At 33.8% G+C, this 24,216-nt stretch overlaps 1 protein-coding gene across 4 annotated transcripts in view; it reads right to left on the bottom strand.

Annotated features, from left to right (window-relative positions):
- Positions 1 to 24,216, bottom strand: part of ppp1r9a (protein phosphatase 1, regulatory subunit 9A) — a 100,921-nt gene that overhangs the window by 40,904 nt on the left and 35,801 nt on the right. For all 4 annotated transcript variants that reach the window (XM_087295993.2, XM_087295995.2, XM_087295992.2 and 1 more), the window contains exons 3-5: positions 12,088 to 12,220; positions 10,153 to 10,273; positions 4,788 to 4,892 (exon numbers count right to left, since the gene is read on the bottom strand). In XM_087295993.2, the coding sequence (XP_087152119.2) occupies positions 4,788 to 4,892; positions 10,153 to 10,273; positions 12,088 to 12,220 (359 nt within the window). The remainder of the gene's footprint in view (positions 1 to 4,787; positions 4,893 to 10,152; positions 10,274 to 12,087; positions 12,221 to 24,216) is intronic.

Below are 24,216 nucleotides of genomic sequence, written 5' to 3'. Positions count from 1 at the left end.
CCCCTACATGTCTTTGAGATAAAATACATTTTTACCATAGTGAATAAGCCAGGGGTTGTGTTATATTGTATATAAATGACTGTATAAGATACAGTACAGTCTAAGTAATATCACACTTAAGTGTGCTGAAAATCCATAAATTAAGTTACATTTTAGACACTAAATTGTCTGTTTTTGATGTTTAACAAATGATAATGTTTGAAAACAAATGCAGAGCAAAACATTTGTGTCTTAAAACAGCATTGTGGTGTTTTATCTTTGAATAATTCAATGAATCACTCATTAAGACAAGGATTTGTTGCCACCTATAATCTCACTTATTTACTCTTGAGATTGTTTTAACACATTTTTCTAATATTAATTTTAATAAATATTTTATTTTTGTCTTTGCCATGATAACTGTACATGACATTTTTCTACTTATTTTGCAAGATATTAGTATTCTGCTGCGGTCACACTGCACTTTTCTCCTCATAGACTTCCATTCATACACATCCTATCAATTAAAAGATTGAAAAAAATAAATAAATGTTGAGCACACAAGAAAAAGATTATGTTTTTTTTTTAAACTCAACTTCAGGCATTCCAGTTCTGCAGACAAAAAAATGTCAGTTGGCACAACTTAAACGTTTTGTTACAAATAGTTCACCTCTCCAGAAAACTAATAATCTTATGATAACCCAACTAAATGTTTTTGTATTACTGACAAATATTTTAGGTCAGTGCAGCTGATGTTTTTACCTTGAGTGAACAAGAAAAAGAGAAAGTGTTTTTTTACAGTGCAATTCAAAAGGATAGTTTACTCAAAACCGGTAATTCTGTCCCCATTTACAAACCTGCTCGAGTTTCTGTCTTCTGTTGATCACAAAATAATATTTAAAAAAATGTTAGAATTCTATAACTATTGGATTTCATAGTATTTGTAAGGAAGTCAATGGTTACTAACATTATCCAACCTCAAAATATCTTATGTTGTGTTCAACAGAAAAAAAGAAACTCAAAGTTTTGAAACCATTTTAAAAGTGAGTTAGAAGCATTTTTTTTTATGTTGTTGGTGCCATACGGACTGGTTTTAGTATTTCAGAAAGGTTTCTATGCGCAACCATCTCAAAGCAGGGATTTTCAACATGTGGGTGCCAAACATTATCTGCGGTACTCCTTTTTTGTTGTTGTACTGACTTAAAGATCTTTACAGGGCATGATTTATTGTATCAAATGCCTTTTTTCAATCTATATAAACTCCAACTTCCTTTTTTTAATCCATCTCATTAGTAATTTCTTCAATACCTTCTGTTAATGCCAGAGATGTTGATCTATTTTTCCTGAAACCGTATTGCTCATCAGCTAAAAGGTTGTGCGTGAATTTTTCAAGCCTTTCAACAAAGAGTTTTTCCAAAATTTTAGAAAACCGAGTAATAATTTGAGATAAAAATAAATTTTCTCCAATAATATTCCACCCATCCCCTGCATGTTGCTGAGAAGCTGCATGGAGCTCAGCATGGACTCTTAATCACCTGCGTTCCACACAGATAAAGGGCCAGATCTGATCTACATCTGAAGCAACAACTGGGCCAATAATACCCTGCCATGCCAAGCCTCTCTTCGCAGCGTTTGCATTGCAGCTGACCTGGAAACAGCCTCCGTACCACACACTGAGAGACCAAACTGCTCTGGTACAGCGCTTGCTTATTAATAAAGCCATGTCATGATTATTCATATACATCTGGAGTGACAGGATTGCATTTCAGGATGTGAGCATCACCTCCAACATGCTAAAACATCCCCCATTCTGACACTGAATCATCACAGCAATGAGCGACTCCTAATAGACTGACAGTCTTCATGTATTTATTGGTGCAGATCGAGTTTAAGACCTGCCATAATTTCTACAGTAGGTTAAATATAGCACAAATTGAGAATCTGGGCCACCGTGCCTCATCGGTGAGAACAGAGAGGAATATAGACAGCTGAAAAATACAGCTATGGTCAAATGAAGGATTTCCTGACACCTTCATAGTGCAGGCATATGACATGTCCTTGTAAAAATGTGACTTAACTGAGAAAAATATAATATAATATAATATAATATAATATAATATAATATAATATAATATAATATAATATAATATAATTTAATATAATTTAATAATATAATATAATATAATATAATATAATATAATATAATATAATATAATATAATAATATAATATAATATAATATAATATAATATAATATAATATAATATAATATAATAATATAATATAATATAATATAATATAATATAATATAATATAATATAATATAATAATATAATATAATATAATAATATAATATAATATAATTTAATATAATAATATAATATAATATAATATAATAATATAATAATATAATATAATATAATAATATAATATAATATAATATAATATAATATAATATAATATAATATAATATAATATAATATAATATAATATAATATAATATAATATAAAATTTTAGAATTTTTTGTAGTTGTTTAGATTGCAACTAGGCAGTTTATTTGTAAGGATAGTGCCTACTTTAAATATTAATAATTTTGGAGATATCATACAGCGCATCGGCGGCCCTAAGCCTGTCATTGAGCAGAGCAAAAATGGTTGACGTTGTCCATCCACAAGATGGCGACAGAGACCGCACAATAAGCCCTCAGAGGAAAAAAGATTGGCGCATTTTCTAACTAAAGCCGATCAAAACATTATAAAATTGGAGAGTGAAGTCGATCTCTCTCTTTTTTATGTTGCAGTGCTGTATTTATACCATAGTAAATGTAGTGTATTGAGTGTGAGATGGGACTCGCATATCAGGAATGTGTATTTTGTTTTGTTTTGGCCACTCTTTCTATATCCCTGACTTACTTTTTGGTTGGCCATCTGTTTGTTTCTAATGAGTCTCCTGTTTTCGTTATTGCAGACTAGTTCAGTAAAAATAAAGAAAGAAGGAAAAACAGTATTCTGTTAGTGATTGCGTTGCTTTGGCTTTTTTGGGGTTAAAACTTGTGATATCCCGACTGCAACAGAGAAATACTGAGAAAGGTCTCTAGACTGATGGCGTTTCATGCCGTTCAGCCTTAAAATCTTAAAATGTGATGCTGTTGGTGAAGTAGCAATGGTTTCTGCTGTTCTGACGTTAGCTGCAGATGTGAATGAATGGTGGAAGAAAGTAGTTCCTCATACAAAAGGATCTTTAGATTTTCTGTGATTTGCTTTTTTTATACACACGATTATGCTGTTGAACTGTTGTAAAAAATGCAATATCATTCGAGTAGCAGTGCAATATGGCTGTATATCGTCACTGGTGGGACACTATGCACTCGTGCCAACGCACACCTCCCACCAGTGCTGATATACAGCCTAGTGCACTGCTATATTATATTATATTATATTATATTATATTATATTATATTATATTATATTATATTATATTATATTATATTATATTATATTATATTATATTATGTTATGTTATGTTATGTTATGTTATGTTATATTTTATTATAATATATTATATTATATTATGTTATATAAAATTTTATTATATTATATTATATTATATTATATTATATATTATTATATTATATTATATTATATTATATTATATTATATTATATTATATTATATTATATATTATTATATTATATTATATTATATTATATTATTTTATATTATATTATATTATATTATATTATATTATATTATATTATATTATATTATATTATATTATATTATATATTATTATATTATATTATATTACATTATATTATATTATATTATATTATATTATATTATATTATAACAAAGAAAGTACTGATACATAAAATTTTATTTAATCAAATAAAATCCATTTTTCCAGTGCAGACTATCAGCATCAGCATCTGACCATATGAAATCATGCGAATCAGTCTCTCGATCCATCTAAACAATTAAATCACATATACAAAACTTATGTTTACATTTACCACTTTTAAAACAACACACAGCTGAAGAAGCTGAAAAGTAAACCCACAGTTCTGAAGAACTAGCTTTTCAGTGTGTTTATATTTATTGAGGAAGCAGAAAACCCTGCTGACGGCATCAGCTTGAAAACAATCTGCTGGATCCCACTGTGCTAAAGCCATTGTTAATGAAGAGCTGTGTTTCCTGACAGTGTGAAGAGACACGCTTTTCAACGATCTGTGGAGTCTGAGGGGACGTTAGATACACTAATAACAACTCTGTGTTTTTCTCCAGAGTGTTGAGTGGGAGGGAGAGACGATGATGGCGTGTCATGCTTTTTCATACGCTACTAATCACATCTCTCGCTCTAGCAGATGTGTGTGAGCTATGGAAAGGATTCGAAGGTGGATTTTTGATGGACAATATTACAGGGCGAGTTAAAGTTTACTCAAAAATGAACGTTTGCTATTAATTTGATCATCCTCAGGTTATCCAAATTGTGTAAAGCGCTTCGAGTACCCAAAAAAGAGCTATATAAATGTAAGGAATTATTTATTATTGTTATTTAAGATGTATGTGACTTTCTGGTGATTTTTAGCTGAACTGTGGTCCTCATACAGGGTTTCTACAGGTTTCACCAAGTCAAATCTAAGACATTTAATACCTTTTCAAGACCATTATGGATGAACTACGATTTTTTTTCGAATGGCCAGTGGCAAAGATTTTTAATTCAATATTAAATATCCCTTTAAGGTCAAACATGTGATTAATGAAACGTAATAAAGCAGTGTAATGACAGTAGGACATCCAGCATCTTACCTGACGACTCCCTGTGTATTTCTCAGGACAGAAGCAGCGAAACTCTGAGTTACTCCAACCAGACTGGTGCCGTCCACCTCCACGATCTGATCGTTCACCTTAATTCTGTGGAAAATGCAAGACGGTGTAACCCTTATTAAAGTGACCCTATTAGGACACTGTGTAATCTCTAAAACAGGTTTATGTAACACTGTGAATGCTAAACAGTGATTTCTTAGTCATTCTGGGATAACTTTTTGCATAATTATGTTCTGCCTGAGGCCTTCTCATCACTCTGCTATTATTACTCCATTTTTTCCGTGGATCAAATATGCTGATGTATGAAGGACCTGGCACATCCCAGCACAGGTTTGACAAAGCCCTTAAGTGAGACTGAGCTTGAGACTTCTTTGAAAAAGATATAAAGATAAAAACTAAGAATAAAGAAAAAAAAATTTCTTAAAGAAAAAACAATTTTCTTCTCTTAAACTCAGACAAAACAGAATTATTACTTATTGGGCCTAAATCTTGCACACAGCAGATCTCGCAACTCAATTTACAATTAGAGGGATACAAAGTTCGCTTTAGCTCTACTATAAAAGATTTGGGTGTCATATTAGACAGCAATCTAACTTTTAAAAACCATATATCCCATGTCACAAAAACTGCCTTCTTTCATCTGAGAAATATCGCTAAATTACGAAATATGCTATCCATCTCAGATGCAGAAAAGCTAGTCCATGCTTTTATGACTTCGAGACTGGATTACTGTAATGCTCTATTTGCTGGCTGCCCAGCATCCTCTATTAACAAACTTCAATTAGTACAAAATGCAGCTGCCAGAGTTCTGACCAGGTCTAGAAAATATGATCATATAACCCCAATTTTATCCTCCTTACACTGGCTGCCTGTTAAATTTCGTATTGAATTTAAAATATTACTTCTCACCTATAAAGCTCTAAATAATCTAGCTCCTGTTTATCTAACCAACCTTCTGTCTCGCTACGAACCAACTCGTTCCTTAAGATCTCAAAATTCAGGGCTTCTGGTAGTACCTAGAATAGCAAAATCAAGTAAAGGAGGTCGAGCCTTCTCTTTCATGGCTCCTACACTCTGGAATAGCCTTCCTGGTAATGTCCGAGGCTCAGACACACTCTCCCAGTTCAAAACTAGATTAAAGACCTATCTGTTTAGTAAAGCATACACTCAATGCATCACCTAGCGGGTTCCACACAGGCTTCTGCATCTTGCTTATATACACTATGAACAGCAGCTACGCTAATTATTCTCTTTATTCTCTATTTTCACCTGGGGATACTCATCCCGAGGTCCTCAGATTAGGCGGAGTCACTGATTGGATCCAAGACCAGCGACGTGATGATCCCAAGGATTCCATATCCGGGACCAGGCCATATCCTGAGCTGCTGCTGCGCTGATGGTCGTGGGGAGTGGAGAACTTGAGTCTGATTCCAGCGCCGCTCCAGGGACAGACGAGTCTTCATTGAGGCCATCTTCCAGCATAAACCACGGCGAATGAAGTTCTGCACAAGACTTTTGGCCAGCGGAGAAATTAAAATGGTCGTGCCCAACTGAGTCTGGTTCTCTCAAGGTTTTTTTTCTTCACTCCCATCAGGTGAAGTTTTTTTTCCCTCTCCGCTGTCGCCACTGCCTCGCATGGTTCAGGATTGGTAGAGCTGCGCATCGATGAATTTGCTCTTCAGTGTTTGAACTCTCAGTAATGATTAAATCACACTGAACTGAGCTAAACTGAACTGAACTGAACTTAAACACTAAAACCTGAACCACACTGTTCCAGTTACTATGACCATTTATGTGAAGCTGCTTTGACACAATCTACATTGTAAAAGCGCTATACAAATAAAGCTGAATTGAATTGAATAAAGACTGAAAAGATGTGGGAAAGATTTATGGCTTCCTAAATATGGCAGGTATGATTCCTGTCCTGTTAACAGTGCATTCAATAAATTGATAATATGTTTAACAATATTTTTTATAATTTTAAAAATAAGGTTAATAATTATAATGATGGTGAAAAAATTAAGTATTATTATTTTAAATGTTCTTTTTGTATAAATTTAATATTAGGCAATAATTAAGTCAAATTTTAGATCACCTCAGGATTAACATTATTATTATTATTATTATTATTATTAATGATAATATTATGACTTTCTAAATATGTTTAATTAGATTTTACGTTTATTTTTTAAACCAAGGGTGCCCAAACTCGTGTCTTGCATATTTTAGTTGGAACCCCAATATAACACAACTAAACCAGCTAATCAAGCTCTTTCTGGGTATACTAAAACTTCCAGTCAAATGTTTTAAAGAAAGTGAAAGCTAAACTATGCAGAACACTGGCCCTTCAGGACCGAGTTTGGACACCCCTGATTTAAACAAATTAATGAATTTTCTAAAAATGTAATCAGAAATAAAAATTCTAATAATATATTATTATACATTTTTATAATTTATTTCATATTTTTTATTTAATATTTAAATGAATGTATTTTTCTTCTTTGTATAATCTGAAAATACATAAACTAAATTTGTTATTATAAATAAATTATTTTAATTGTATTTTGTTATAAATAATTATTTTCTAAAAGTATTCTCTAAAAAATAGCAGCATGTACTGCAAACATATGAAAATGTATGTGAACAAACAAATTTTAATAATTAATGCTTAAAACACTTTATCCTTAAAATTACAAAGTACTTAAAAATAATAATAATTACAAGAACACATTTTAGAATATATTTCATATTTATATTTATTTTTTATTGAATATTTTTTCTAAATGTAAATTATTTGCATAATCTGAAAGAACATAAATATATTTTTATTATCAATTAAATATTTTTGTATTTTTATTATAAATAATATTTATTTTATTATTTGAATTATTTCAATATTATTAAAAAAAATAACATGTACTGCAAACATCAAAATATATACTCTATATGAGCAAACTATTTTTAACATTTAATGCATAAAATGCTTTATCCTTAAAATTACAAACATCTTAATTATTAATAATAATAATAGTACTACTACTAATAATAATATAAAGAAAAAATAACAATAATAATAATTTTAAAAAGAGTTTATATTTTTATTTAATATTTAAATTAATGTATTTTCTACAGGTATATTCTTTGCATAATCTGAAAATACATAATCATATTTATTATAAATGAATTATTTTATTTGTATTTTATTATAAATAATGATTTTTAAATATATTTTATTGTTTTAAAAATCATTTTTTTAATAGCAGCATGCACTACAAACATCAAAGTATATACTGTATGTGAACAAGCACATTTCAATATTTATGGTTAAAATACTTTATCCTTAAAATTACAAAGCACTTAAATAATAATAATAATAATAATAATAATAATAATAATAATATATATTTTTAAATATATTTCATTTTTCTATTAATTATTTAAATGAATGTATTTTCTTAAGGTATATAAATGTATATTCTTTGCATAATCTGAAAATACATAATCATAATTTTATTATAAATAAATTATTTTATTTATATTTTATTATAAATAATTATTATTTTATATTTTTAATTAATTTAAAACGTATTTTCTAAAAACTAGCAGCATGCACTGCAAATATACAAATATTTATATATACATATAAGGTATATTCTTTGCATAATCTGATTTATTGCATTATTTTTATTATAAATAATTGTTTTCAATATTTTTAAAATAGGAACATGTACTGCAAACATATAAAAAATAAACTGTATGTGAACAAATATTATTCAATAAGTAATGCTAAAATGGTTAATCCTTAAAATGACAAAGTACTTAGATTACTACTACTACTAAAATTAATAATATCTAAAGATATGTTTTACTGTATACTCATACAGTATACTAATATAATAAACTAATATACTAATAAGATTAATCAATGAATAATTAACTTTATGATTAATAATAAGTCATAATTACTTAAAATCACAGAGTACTTCAGACTGCTAATGATTTAGGTCACAGGTCAGAAGCCCCTGTCTCAGCAGTAATAATGATATTATTAACAAGTTCTCAGTTGAACTTAGTGGTCACATTCTTTCAGCAGCTGAAGAGTAAATGCTCACAAGACAGAAGCATTTACAATCACTGCTTGAGGATTACAAAGAGACGAGTAAGCTCCTTAACAACATGTGATAATACAATTTTCAATATGCCTCAGTGTTTGCATGAAGGGCCCCAACTGCGTGATATATGTAATGAGATTTGCGAGTTTGACCACATTGCTTTGACCCTTGATTCCTGTCTGGATATTGAGCTCCTGGCAAAATCTCATCTGTTATGCAGAGCAAAGCAGACGGAGAGATGCTTGCAAGATTGAATCCTAATGTGCTGCTAAAGAGTGTGGTGTAAGCACGGTCTGACCTTCACATGCGTTTCTCAATGTCATCAATAAAGTGAAACTGACAGCAGGAAATAAGTATTCCTCTATGCAACAAAAAAAATTAAGCTTCCAAGGTCCTACATTGTTACACTGAGCTCAGAAGCAGAGTTAATGGTGGAGGAAATTACATTTTGACTGCTGAAAGGTCTTTTTGATACCTGATTTGCAAAGCCGACGGTTTCTTACTAATCTTGAAACAAGTAAAGATGTCTCAGTATTTCACTCAGAAAAAACGAGCAGTGCTTTCTAGCAGTCTGAGAATAATTTTGGAAGCAAAGCTGCATGAGATACACTTAAAAAAAAAAAATTTTTTTGCTGCTTGTTTAAATGACTTATTTAAAATGAGCTGAAACAACACAATTCTTAAGATTTGGTTTGGGACAAGTAAAATATATATATATATATTATAATTTTTATTTTATTTTTTTCAGTTTTTGTTTTGTGTACGTGATGTTAAGTTTTGGTGTTTATTGTGTTAAGTTTGTCATTCGTTATGTGAAGCACCACCATATCCGAATAAATTGCCCCATGGAATTAATAAAGCTTTAAAGTAAAACTTAAAATCTAACACGATATACTGATTTACTGAATACTGACGACAAACTTAAACAAACTAAATCTTTCACTTTTTTAATCCCAGATGTTTTCTTGCAATTGCAGAACATACATTTTATTCATTAGACCTCCCTAACACACATGGGTTGATTTCCCTCCTATTCCTACCCTCCCTTTAGGATTGTCAAGCCCCTGAACTGCAGGCATTCATAAAGCCCCAAAGATTTGCTTTCATTTTTGGCAATGTGCAAATCACATGAGAGACTTTCTAGGATTCACTAAATCTGGCAGCAGCTGAAAAAGCACGGTTTAGAAATCCTTTACCTTCTATTAGTTTTGAACATTTTTTCTCTCTTTTTATACCTTCCATCTCTTTCTGCAGCTCCTCCCTCTATGACGGTCTTGACAAAGATGCCCAGCTTCTCCAGGCCTGCGTCAGCACCAACACCCATTCCTATAATACTGATGCCCAGGCCATCATCATCTGACACGCACACAGATAAACATACACAGATCAGTTCAGGGAACAAACGTAAAAAATGACACTTCAATAAATGGATGGAAGGATGGATGGATGGATGGATGGATGGATGGATTGATGGATGGATAGATGGATGGATACAATGATGAATGGATGGATGGATGCAATATATGCAAGATACATATATGGATGAAATGATGGACGGATAGATTGTGCATAAATTAATGAAATGAAGGATAGAAGAATGTTTGATGGACGGATGGATGGATGAATGGGTGGATAGATGGATGGAGACAATGATGAATGGATGAATGGATGCAAGATACATAGATGTTTGGTGAATGGATGGTGCATGTTGGAGGATTGATGAATGGATAGATTAATAAATGGTGCATTAATGGGTGAAATGATAGATGTATAGGTTGTGTATAAATGGATGAATTGATGAATGGATGGATGTTTGATGCATGAATTGATGAAAAGAAGGATAGATAGACGATATATGATAATAGATTAATAAAATAATACATGAGGCATGGATGTTGGATGGATTTATGAAGTGATTGATAGATAGATGGATGGTTGGATGGATGGTGCAAAAATGGATGATATAATGGATGGATGTTTGATGCAATAATGGATGAAAATAAGGATGGATGGATAGACAGACAGACAGACAGACAGACAGATAGATAGATAGATAGATAGATAGATAGATAGATAGATGGATGGTGCATAAATGGAGGAAATGATGGATGGATGGATGGATTGTGCACGAATGAAATGAAGAAAGGATGGATATTTGATAGATGGGTGGGCAGAATGATAAATGGGTGGATGGATGCAAAATACATATATGTTTGGTGAATGAATGATGCATATATGTTGGTGGATTGACAAACAGATAGATGAATAGATGGTGCACAAATGGATGAATTGATATATGGATTGTGTAAAAATAGATGAAATGGTGGATGGATGAATGCTTGATGGATGAATGAATGACATTATGGATAGATGGATGGATATTTGATTTATAAATCGATGAAATGATGGATGGATGGATGGGTGATGGATGGTGCATACATTGATAAAATGATAGATGGATGGATGGATTGTGTAAAAATGGATGAAATGATGAATGGATGAATGTTTGGTGCATGAATGGATGAAAAGAAGGATTGATAAATAAAAGGATGGATGGATGGATGGATGGATGGATGGATGGATGGATGGATGGACGAATAGATGGATTGTACATAAATTAATGAAATGATGGATGGATGAATGGATGAACGGATGGATGGATGGATGGTACTTAAATGGATGAAATGATGGATGGATGAATGGATGAACGGATGGATGGATGGATGGTACTAAAATGGATGAAATGATGGAGGGATGTATGGATGGATTGTGCATAAATGCTGAAATGATGAGGGATGGATGAATGGATGGATGGATGAATGGATGGATGGATGTTTGATGTACGAATGAATAAAAGTATGGATGAATAGAAGTTTGATGCATAGATGGATGAAATGATAGATTAATAGATGATGCTTGGATGTTAGATGCATTAATAAAGGGTGGATGTTTCTTATTAACAAAAGGGTTATGTAGAAGCATGGTGAACATTCCCCTCAAAAGTTTTCAGATCTAAATATTGTATAAGAATATTTACAAGGAAATCAAGGCTAGTTGACACAATTGGTGGTTTTTATAAGTAACTACAAGGTTTTATAAAAAAAAATGAACTCATAAAGTCAAAAGTGTAATTTCCCAGTCTCACTTATCCCAAAAAGCCATCTATTTACCTTTTTCCAGTTCCACAGGGAGAAGTTCCAGCTTCTCCACCCGTTTCTCCAGCTCATACTCAGCTGAGGACGCCACTGGGTCCACCTCTTCATTCCTGCGGTCGTAATCTTCATTGCAGTAGGTTTTAAACACCTGGAAGCCAAAAAAAATCCAAGCCAATGTCACATTACTGTATAAGCAAAACAGCTGTGAGAAGCACATTTTCGTAAACGGTGGAGCATGTGAAGCATACAGGAGTGGTCAGTATGTGTGTATATATATCTCTGCTTGCATCAGAGTGTCTTCATAACAGTGCTTATCGCCTGAAACATAAACTGCCGTCTCCTCAGTGTAAGTGATGGTCTTGTGCATCGTGGTGTGAAAGGACAGTCACGCACAACTGCGTCCCCTAAGCAGATTCTCAGACAAACATCGGCCTCATGCCAGTGCCTCACATTTCTGCCTCTCCTTACCGGCGTCCTTAATACTAGAGTTCAGTGGCGAGATTGTGCCTTCATGGTGACACTGAATCAGTTTCTCTGACCCAGATTCAACAGAGTTTCATTTGAAAAAGAACAATGTTCCAGGGGAAATCAACAAGGTTAAAGTCGCCCTTAAATCAAAAAATCACTTTTAACCTGAATGTGTTAGCCTATCAGTGGTTAGCACCGTCGCCTCACAGCAAGGCAGTCACTGGTTCGAGTCCTGGCTGGGTTGGTTGGCATTTCTTTGTGGAGTTTGCATGTTCTCCCTGTGTTGGTGTGGGTTTCCTCCGGGATGCTCCGGCTTCCCCCACAGTTCAAAGACATGCGCTATAGGTGAATTGAATAAACTAAACTGGCCATAGTGTATGAGTGTGTGTGTGTGTGTGTGTGTGTGTGTGTGTGTGTGTGTGTGTGTGTGTGTGTGTGTGTGTGCGTGTGTGTGTGTGTGTGTATGTGTGTGTGTGAGTGAATGAGTGTGTGGGTGTTTCCCAGAACTGGGTTGCAGTTGGAAGGGCATCCGCTGCCTAAAACATATGCTGGAATAGTCAGAGGCAACCCCTTATAAATAAAAAACTAAGCCGAAGGAAAATGAATGAATGAACGTAAGCCTATAGTGGTTCATTCCACTGTGGCGACCCCTGATAAAAAGAGACTAAGCTAAAGGAAAATGAATGAATGTGAGCCTATAAGATAATATGCTCCAAAACAATGACAAAATAGCCAAATTTGAAGGTACATGCATTCAAGTCTGCAACTTCCATCAATATTGTTCATTGAGCCTCTCAGATTTTCTGTGCAATCAAGGATCTGAAGTGTTCGCCTAAAATTGTCACTTGCTCACACAGTTATGATTTTCTGTATGGTTAATGGCACTATATCCGTTTGTTAAGTGTGACAGCACGCGAAGCGGCTTCCGGGTCTCAGTGCTCTATCAAATTGTATGGGGAGACCCATCAAATGCTAATAATAAACATTTACAAAGAAATGTAAAACTTTTGAAAATCCCGATCGCAATATTCAATGGCCAGAAAGCAATTAATTTTTTTATAAATTGTACAAATTTTGGTCTTTGAGATGCAGTCCAAAGACTGATGTGTATACTATGAGTTTATTTCAAATTCACTTCAATGTGTGATATGACTAAGAAGAATTGGCCATAAACTAATATTTTCTCAATTTAAATGAGTAGTGGCTTTTTGGGGAACAGTATTCCATACGTCACCAATAATTCACAACTTAACTAGCAGACAGATATGTGTAAATATGCCTTCAACTGGGGTGAATGAAATGAATGAAGGAAAACGCTTGTTTCCACACAATCAGTTTTTGTTGGTGCAACATGAATGAATTAAATTAACTTATTAGTTTTTGCAAATTAAAGTGGATTGAATATAAAATAATTAAGTTGTGCCCAACTTTAGTTGCGCTTATTTTAAATAAGTAGTTTGAACAAACAGCAAACATAATTTGACTTTCACACAAACAGCCACAGCAAACAGTCTTGTTTAAGGTTTGTTTTAATCTGTAAATTACTGCTGATCTTTCTTTAAAATTTTAAATAAAAAAGCAATTAAGAGCCAAATATTTTGCCTAAAATTATAAAAAAATGTGTTTCTAATCATTTTTAGACAACACAATAACTGTACGTTCACACCGAAAACGGCAAGAGCGTCAAAGTAGCCGGAAGTCATTCATTTTCAATGAGAGAGCCAGTGGCAATAAGCAGCGAGGAGCAGCATGGCGTGGTGTGGGTGGCGAGGAGAGTTAAAATCAAGTCAACTTTAAGGTAATGAGCTATGACGCAGTTCGGCAGCAAGCTATTAGAATGAAGAAGTCCACCACTTGAGAGGAGTTCAGAGAACACAGACCTGTGAACTTTGGTTCCGACCACAGTTGTTCCCAAGGATTTGATTAATGCGGTCGCCGGATTTTTTAAATTATTTACAATGTTTTCTTACAGAAACATGCATTAAATATGTTACTGGCGAGCTACTGATGTGCATTAAGGTTATATATTTTTATCTTTAAAAAAGCAGGAATCTTATGCGATTATACAAAACAGGATTGCTGCTTCAGGATATTTCAGACATATGGACACATTGGATAAATAAATAGAGCAAAGCCACACCACATGCAACTTTATCTTCCATTGTTAAATGAAATAACATTTATGCAGGAATGTAACTGATATGCTCCAACGGCCCTTTTAAATACGAGATCAATGTAACGAATTTTGACGCTCTTGCCTGAAGGTAGACAGTGTTGTCGCCAGGGCAGCCAGAGCGACCTTGGACGCTCTCACCGCTTTCGTTGTGAACGCACAGTAACAGTGTTTTATCTTATCAGTATCACTGTCACATAGGGGTCAAGGACAACAGAGGTGAGGATCCATGTGCTGTTATTAAACAGAATAGCCGGGCAGGCAGCGGTCAAAACAGGAGCAAACAGGAAACCCAGGAGCAAAGTCAAAAACAGGCAAATGGTGAGGTCAAGTGGCAAAAAATGTAAACAGTAAAACAAAGCAAAGGGCAAAAACACGGGAAGCCAAGACAAGGAGAACGCTTACATGATGTGACAGAAATAAGACTCAGCAAAGACTGTGTGTGTGTGTGCTGTTTATCTGGTTCATCATATATCATCCATATTGAGCTTCCCGGTGTCTGTGTGTGTGTAGTCAGAGGGAATCAGGAACTGGTGTGTCTGAGGTGCATAATGGGAGTTGTGGTTTATTTAAGTGGCATATGTGTGGTTCTCCACAGGCTAGATCACTAGTGATTGTGACAATTACAAAATCTAAAAGCATTTTATTTTGGCCAATTGACATTTTCTGAAAAAAAAACAAAAAAAAATTAAATTACAATACATGTATTTTAAAATGTAAATAATAAATCAAATATTAAAAGTTTAATCAACCCCATTCTTAATAAATCCAGTAATTCCAGAGAAACTGGATTCATTTTTATTAATCTATTCTAATTGAATAATATTCTCCATAGCTGTATTTATATAAATAAACCTGAGCCTATGACTGTGGCTTTGCTAATTGACATGCTGTATTTCCCATCAGCATGTCCAGCTGCCACCATGAGAATCATCAGCTTCAATTAAACCGTGACTGATCATATCAGTACCGAGGCCATCTCATCTCTGATTAAACTCAAATCTGACTTTTATTCTATTTACAAGCCAAAACCAATGTGTCCCAATACTACATGTTCCCTGAAACCAGAGCGCAGGGTCTTCAAACACTGAGACAAAAGCAAGTGTAATCTCTAGTGCACTTTACAGCATCAATAATGTAAACTGATCAACAGCGATGCATTATTGAACAGTCACACTGCTGACCGAATGATATGCTGATGTGCAATGGGCTCCTTGAATATATCATCCTTATTTGGTCTTGATGAAATTTATAGTGACAGAGGAGACTGGAAAGAAAAGTTATAAAGAGGATAGCATTAAAGGTTTCTGTCAGAAATAGCCTGAATTTGCAAGATGGAAGGGTCGGTAGCTCTTGAAAGTGTGCCTTTTATAACCAATCGCATTATATTTACATTAACTCATTTTGCAGACGCTTTTATGGAATGACGGATAAAAGCTGTAATGCCATAACACTCTGACGTCAATGCATTACATTGACGTCAATTGAGTTTCTGAGTTGTGTGACAGTCAGACACTGTTTGAAGACTGTAAATGAATGAGAATTGCCATAAGCTGCATCTTACCTGTTGCAAAATTGTAATAGCGTAACATTTTTGGGGGGGAATAACCTATGAAACAAGTCAAACACTAAAAATCAGCCAATATGTTCATTCATTCATTCATTTTCTTTTCAGCTTAGTCCCTTTATTTATCAGGGATCACCACAGCGAAATGAACCGCCAACTTATCCAGCATGTTACGTGTTTATGATGTTAAAGTGGGATGCTGTAACATTTAAGTGAGACAGGTGTAATGTGTGTGACAGATCAAGAATGAGGCAAGGATCAGTTACTCTTATTTAAGCTTTGACTCAATAATTGAAACATGTAACAATAATAAATGAGGAAAACAAGAAATGAACATGTATAATTATTATCTTTAAACAAAAACAACGAGTGTAAGCCAAATCAAAGAAATTAACAAAACAAAACAATCCTTAAATCTAATGTCTAAACTAGGCGTCAAAAAGATACACAAATAAAAACCGAGATCTTCAGTGTATACGACACCCCAACTAAACTAATTAAACTACAAAACTCAAAATACACGAGTGGCAAAACACTCAAACTAATCGAACAAAACATCAATCTAAACTAAAACAAAACAAACCGGATAATTCTTCCAGCTGCAACCCAGTACTGGGAAACACTCATACACTCTCACTCACACACATAAACTATGGACAGTTTAGCTTACCCGATCCCTACATGTCTTAGGACTGTGGGGGAAACCGGAGCACCCGGAGGAAGCCCACACAAACACGGGAAGAACATGCAAACTCCACACAGAAATGCGACCTGACTCAGCCTGGGCTTAAACCAGCGACTTTCTGGCTGTGAGGTGACAGTTTAGAAAACGGAAGTGACAAACAGACCAGCTTTCATTGCAAGCTTTTACCAGCTTTGATAAAATGTGACTTAAAGTTGTCTTTATAGCAACATCATGTTTATTGTAAAATATGAATAAATATATTCACAAATGCTTTATTTTTTCAAAGAAAAAGGGAAACTCTATTACTCATGGAATATGCAGAGCTAAAGATCTCTTGCAGTGCTTTGCTTTCTGCTGATTAATGGAATCTTCTGTAGTGCATCATGGGTAATGTAGTTTTTTCTGCACAAATTATTTTAAAATAACTCGAAAAAAGCATTTAAAATACAACCTCTGAGGATACTGTAGATCTGTCTGAATCAGAAATGGCGATCAGTGGTTCACTTCCTATGCTTCCCCTACTCTCATGTTTTTTTGTTTTTTTTTTCCTGAGCTCAACCAACTATCACAGTGTTGACAGTCCACAGCTGGCTAAAAAAAAACTCAACAGCGACTGTCTTTTGTGCATCTGCCAGATGTGACAATCATGAGGGGCTCCATGCAAAAAAGACAAAGTGTGGGAAGTGTTGAAGGCTACTGTCAGGCCCGACAGGCTGTGGGAGAACACCGTAATTCATCTTTTATATTATTAATCGCTGTCCAGAGGTTTTTATGCTTTGTTTTGATATCATTACGGTTTAACTTTGCAGTTTTATGGTCTTATTCATAAAATAATAAATAGGTGTACTGTAAATACATATCTTAAAAATATTTTTGCTGCTTGTTCAAAGTACTTATTTAAAATGAGCTACAACACAACACAATTCTTGACGTTTTTTGGGACAACTTAATAGTTTTATGTTCAATCAACTTAAAATTATAAAAACTATTAAGCTAACCTAATCGATTTGCATTGGGGTGACATGAAGGGATTGTGTGGAACTCAGCATTTTTTTACAGTAATGGTAAACATTGACTTTGATAAAGAAATGAAATACAGTAATTCTCCATGTGGGATTTTGAATGGCATCCAACATGATTTAAACATGCTGTAAATTGGTTTAAAAATTGATTCAGTTAAAAGAAATGAAGTACAAATGATTTAATAAAATATAGTTATACATATAAATTAAATATAAGTAAAATTTAATTAAAAAAATTAGTCACAGGGAAAAATAAAATAAGATAAAACAATTGCATAAATAAAATAAAATAAATAAATAAAACAAATAAAATAAAATAAATACATAAATAAAAAGATAAAATAAAATAAATAAGATAAATACATAAAATAAAAATAAACAAATAAATACATAAATAAAATAAAATAAATAAATGAATACATAAATAAAATAAATAAATTATTTAATTAATTAAATTTAAATAAATGCATGAATTAAGTAAATAAAATAAAATAAATACATACATAAAATAAAATAAATACAACTTAAATAAATACATAAATAAAATAAAATAAAATGAATTAAATTAAATTAAATAAATAAAAATAAATACATAAAGTAAAATAAATAAAATAAAATAGTCAAATAAAATAAATACAATTTAAACAAATGCATAAAATAAAATAAAATAAAATATGTAAATAAAATAAAATAAAATAAATAAAGTAAAGTAAAATAAAATAAAATTGTATTTAATAACATTGAATAAATTCTTTTATACTTTAAAAGCAGAAAAAAATAGTTAAAAACTACCAAAGCAGTGAGTTAACTTTAGATCTTTTGGATGTAGAGAATCAGTGGTTTCAATGTTCAATCTGCCTTTTTGTCTACAAAAAAAAACAAAAAAAAACAGAAAGACACCAGTCACAACTTGATGTTTTTTGTTTTACTCCAGCAGTATAACATTTCAAGCTGAATCTCTTCTTGGCTTTAGTCCTAACAGTGATACTTGAGACTCCTTGTGCATCTTCACCCATCTACCATCATTGATTCAGCCCACTCAGCTTCACCTCTCCATCATCAGCCTCATCTCTATCCATCTCCTGTCATTCTATGCTTAAATCAATACACCTGTTGGCTGCCTTCAAACCACCACAGCGCATCTCTTTCACCTTCTTGTCATATAGTAGATCAGCTCTAACTCTATCCCTCATGCACTGCAGTCTTATATTTAAAACCCAGCAACCTGCGAGGTCTCTGGCTCCTTCTGCTGCCTTGTGTAACAGCCAAGAAATCTAAGCTTGTATAAGCGTTTTCCTTTTCGGCGAGCACTTTAAAGGGGACATATCATGAAAATCGGACTTTTTGTGCATCTAGCAGCTCAGAAAAGGTGAAAAAGGATAAACCAGATTTCGCTCCTTTTGTGACATATTGACCTCATTTTTTCACATAAGAGGCTCTAGATCTCCTTCTTGTTCACTTTCACTGTTTTTTAGACATTAAAATCAGCTCGTTATTCTGACTGTTGCAAACTGGTATTTTCTTTTAGTACTGTGTGAAAGTATTAGGCCACCAGCTGCTTTGGGAGCCTGAAGCTGCAGTCCCACATAGACATCCATTCGCACACGAATGCGACAGACCGGAGACTCAAGCTCGTGCAAAGTTTCTCATATCAATGGCTGTTTCTCAACATGCGTTCATCAACAGTCTTGCATCCTCGTGTTCTCTTGTAACGTCATCATCAGCTGCCAAAGTTCAGTTACAATACTTAAGACCACAAGAACAGATGACGCATGAATCTTTCCAGATGTGTTCTTGATATTGAGGACGCACCGATGCAAACTTACACATCGAACTCGCGCTAGAAGTCCCAGAGGTCATTGCGACTGGAGGTGGGAAGCGCAGCATTTTATTTAGATTTATTTTTCAAGTTCAGAGATGTAACTGATTGATCTCAGGAGTTTCACTAAATGAAACGGTGAATATAAACATTACCATTATCATCTTAATAAAGGAATAAACACATTAAGGGTGTCGATTTGCTGAAATTCGTATTAAAATATGCTTTATTTATATTGTGCAACGTCTATTTATAATGTTTTTATGCATAGTATATATTTAGAAAAGAGGAAAAACAATAAATCGTTGTATGAATGCTGTAATGTTTAAATAATTTTATAAATAGGTCAAGTGACCATCAGGAAGAATGCAGCATCTCATTTCCTAGAGCAGTGGTTCTCAAACTGTGGTACGTGTACCACTAGTGGTACGCAGGCTTCCTTCTATGGAATGAAATGAAATATGTCATGTATATGCTACACACATTTCAAAATTTACTGAAATTATGTATATAATATGCCATACTGTATATGACATATAGCCTATATTTCTGAGGTAATCTGCCACTGGTTTTTTTAACCGTGCAGAGTTGTAGCTGCTTTACTGGGCCTACTACGCTACTGTATTTCAATACTGCTCATTTTGGTGGTACTTGGAGAGACAAATTGTTTCTGAGGTGGTACTTGATGAAAAAGGTTTGAGAACCACTGTCCTAGAGGAAGCGCTCTCTGCCCTCGCGGTCTCCCGAGTTTGTTCTTCCGTGGACACCTGGCAAGACTGGTCTACACAAGAAAGCATGTCCATTCTGCGTTCTTGGAATTGAGAAACAGCCAATGTGTTCAAGGGCCAAACTTAGTTAACTATGACCCGCGAAATTCCATCACTAACTAACTAACTAACTAACTAACTAACTAACTAACTAACTAACTAACTAACTAACTAACTAACTATCTATCTATCTATCTATCTATCTATCTATCTATCTATCTATCTATCTATCTATCTATCTATCTAACTAACTAACTAACTAACTAACTAACTAACTAACTAACTAACTAACTAACTAACTAACTAACTATCTATCTATCTATCTATCTATCTATCTATCTATCTATCTATCTATCTATCTATCTATCTATCTATCTATCTATCTATCTATCTATCTATCTATCTATCTATCTATCTATCTATCTATCTATCTATCTATCTATCTGCAGAAGTGGTTCCCAACCTTTTTTTTCTGAGACCCCTTTTCCCTTAGGAAATATTGTACGGCTCCCACCACAATAATAATATTAGTGCTTACATACAGTAAGTTTGCAATAGGTATGACATGAAAGGTTTTCTTCAAACAAACATATGTTTCTTACTATATTTATTTTGTTTATGCACACATAATAGCTTAATGTCAAATATAAAAGCAAAACATGAGTAGGCTGTTAGTATTGGGTACACCTTGCGGTATTGGGGATGAATCATCTGTAATTGTCTTAACCTGGATGGTCTCATGCATTCGTTAGCAAGAACTTTGGTGCAGATAATGCACTGGGGCTGGGTCAGGGACTCTTTGCTTTGAGACAATGGGATAAAACCAAAATATTTCCTGCAATTCGTGTTTCCAGTATTGCTGGGACCTGAAATATTTAGAGTTTCCTCACCTGGGTCTAGTATGCTTGGGTCATAACTTTTTTTGTGGAGGACGAATTACAAATTTGTCTATTTTTTGGTTAGCTAAAAAATCTCTAAGGCTAACCATATCGAAGGTATGGATCAGGTCCAAGTTCATTACTTTTGGGTGAACTATACCTTTAATATTCATTCATATATTTTCTTTTGGCTTAGTCTCAAGTTCAGAGGTCGCCACAGTGGAATGAACTGCCAACTATTCCAGCATATGTTTTACTGTTTGCAGTGGATGCCCTTTCCAGAAAATATTGGAAATAAGTACATAATATTCAGTAAAAAAATATTTTGATATTAAAAGACTAGCATTAAAAGTGTGTTTAATGTGACCTCTGGAACTTTTTTTGTTAAAATGAAATGATGTGCTATTTAATATCAAGCAATATCAAATAGGTCTTCCTTAAATATTAAGCTTATTCTATCTTATTTTTCTCTCCAAATGAATCCCATACTGCCTGTAATATTGCATATACAAACTGTAATATTCAGGTCTGGACTCAGTGGAGGCCATTACATGACCGTTTTTGTTTCATGAGCTGTAATAATGTCATTATACCCTCACTAAAACAACATGTGTAACTGAGAGCCAAAGACTTTTGCACAGTACTGTATATATATAGCAGATGTATATATAGCGGATGTCCCCCCAGCAATAATCCAGTGTTGGGAAACCCATACACACTTATTCACACACACACTCGTTCAATTCACCTATACCACGTGTCTTTGAACTGTGGGGGGAAATGGAGCACCCGGAGGATACCCATGCAATCACGGGGAGAACATGCAAACTCCACACAGAAAAGCAGACTGGTCCAGCTGGGACTCGAACCAGCGACCTTCTTGCTGTGAGGTGACAGTGCTAATCACTGAGCCACCGTGTCGCCCAGTTCAAAAAGTTTAATAAAACAAACGTTTTGTGCTTGTATGTTCAAGAAGGTCATCGATTTACTACTGATCACTTAGTACAAACACAGATACATGGACACTGGAGCAATGTTCAATGTTACAGTAATTAGCTCATCTGTCTATGAGCTGATGGATTGATTGATTGTACAATCACAGACTGCGTCCGAAATTGTCTACTACACAGTAGGTACTGCTTTTGAATTTAAATGTACTACTCAACCATTGGAAAAATATGATTTATACAGTATGAATGTGAGTAGTATGAATGGAGCTTGGACATACTACATCCGTAATTTTGTCATGATCATGTGATCGATACCCACGTCAGTTGCGTTGCTTTACTCCCATTCATAAATTCTCTCTAGCGCGCATCGGAAGCGCACTTTAGAATCTCGCTGGAAGTAGTAAGTCATCCAGGTACTGTTTTTCCAATTCCATAAATACGGACATACTACTCAGCTCGCATACTGTTTTTAGTGTACTATATAGTATGAAAGTAGGCAATTTCAGACAAAGCCACATTCATATCTGTTGAGCATGGGAAAACAAAAGCAAATCAGCTGTATTTCAGAACGCACTAAAAAGAGTTCACATGTTAGCAGGAATTGGACATTTAAAAATTGAAATTAAATCTGAAATCTCATCCTCTCATTATTGACCGACACTAGTTTAAACATAAAGCTTTTATTCATTACAAGCAATTTCTCACACTTCACTGGTGAGATTCACTTGTTTTGTTGTTTCGTTAAGAATAGCATCTAAAGGCTCCGCCCTCTCCTGGAAAGCAGCTGCTCATTTGCATTTAAAGGAACATGCACAAAAGCATATTTTTGCTCATACCTAAATAAGTGCAACTATCACAAGTTATAATAAATGATCTGGGGGTTATTAAAACCTCACAGACACATATGGGGATTTATTTTTAGAGAAAGAGGGATAATGAGGTCGTATTTACGTTTTCATCGCATTCTGAGCATCTTGTTTTCCTCAGCGGAGAGTGAATTTCATCCCTCTACGCCCACTCTCTCTTCTCATGCCTATCCACTTATAACTTCATTATCTTTCTCGTCTCTCATCCATCTTTTTTGTTACGTGGCTCATGGAGATGCCTCTAATGCAGTATTGCCTCCAGATGCATCGTGGGTGATGGAGATCCCCTTGTGAGGATCAACCGAAGACCAGGCCAAGGCGAAAACAGTGAGGGACAATAGAAGAACAATCAACTGAAAGTGTTTGTTGGCATTTGTATCACAGGCTGGCAATAGCAATGAGCTGGCCGACTACAACTGATCGCATTAAATGGCCTTACAGTAAAATAGCGGTGCCAGAGTCACACACACACACATAATGACATGCACTCACACATATAAAGTTGATTCATTGCTCGACTGATTGATTGATTGATTGATTACTTGGTGGGTTTGTTGATTGATTGATTGATTGATTGGTTGATTGATTGATTGATGGATTGAATGATTCATCCACGGATTGATAAGTTAACTGGTAGGTTAATTGGTTAACGATCGATCGATTGATTCATTGGTTGGTTGATTGATTGATTCATCCACTGATTGATAAGTTAATTGGTTGGTTAGTTAGTTGATTGATTGATAAGTTGATTGATTGATAGATTGGTTGATTGATTGATTGGTTGATTGATTGATTGATTGATTGATTGATTGATTGATTGATTGATTGATTGATTGATTGATTGATTGATTGATTGATTGATTGATTGATTGATTGATTGATTCATTCATTCATTCATTCATTCATTCATTCATTCATTCATTCATTCATTCATATATTTATTGGCCGG

Source organism: Danio rerio, chromosome 19, assembly GCF_052040795.2.
Source record: "Danio rerio strain M-AB ecotype USA chromosome 19, GRCz13ab, whole genome shotgun sequence".
In the NCBI taxonomy this organism is placed as follows: Eukaryota; Metazoa; Chordata; class Actinopteri; order Cypriniformes; family Danionidae; genus Danio; species Danio rerio.
The sequence above is the reverse complement of the archived record's forward strand: the minus strand, read 5'-3'. Positions and strand labels throughout refer to the sequence as shown.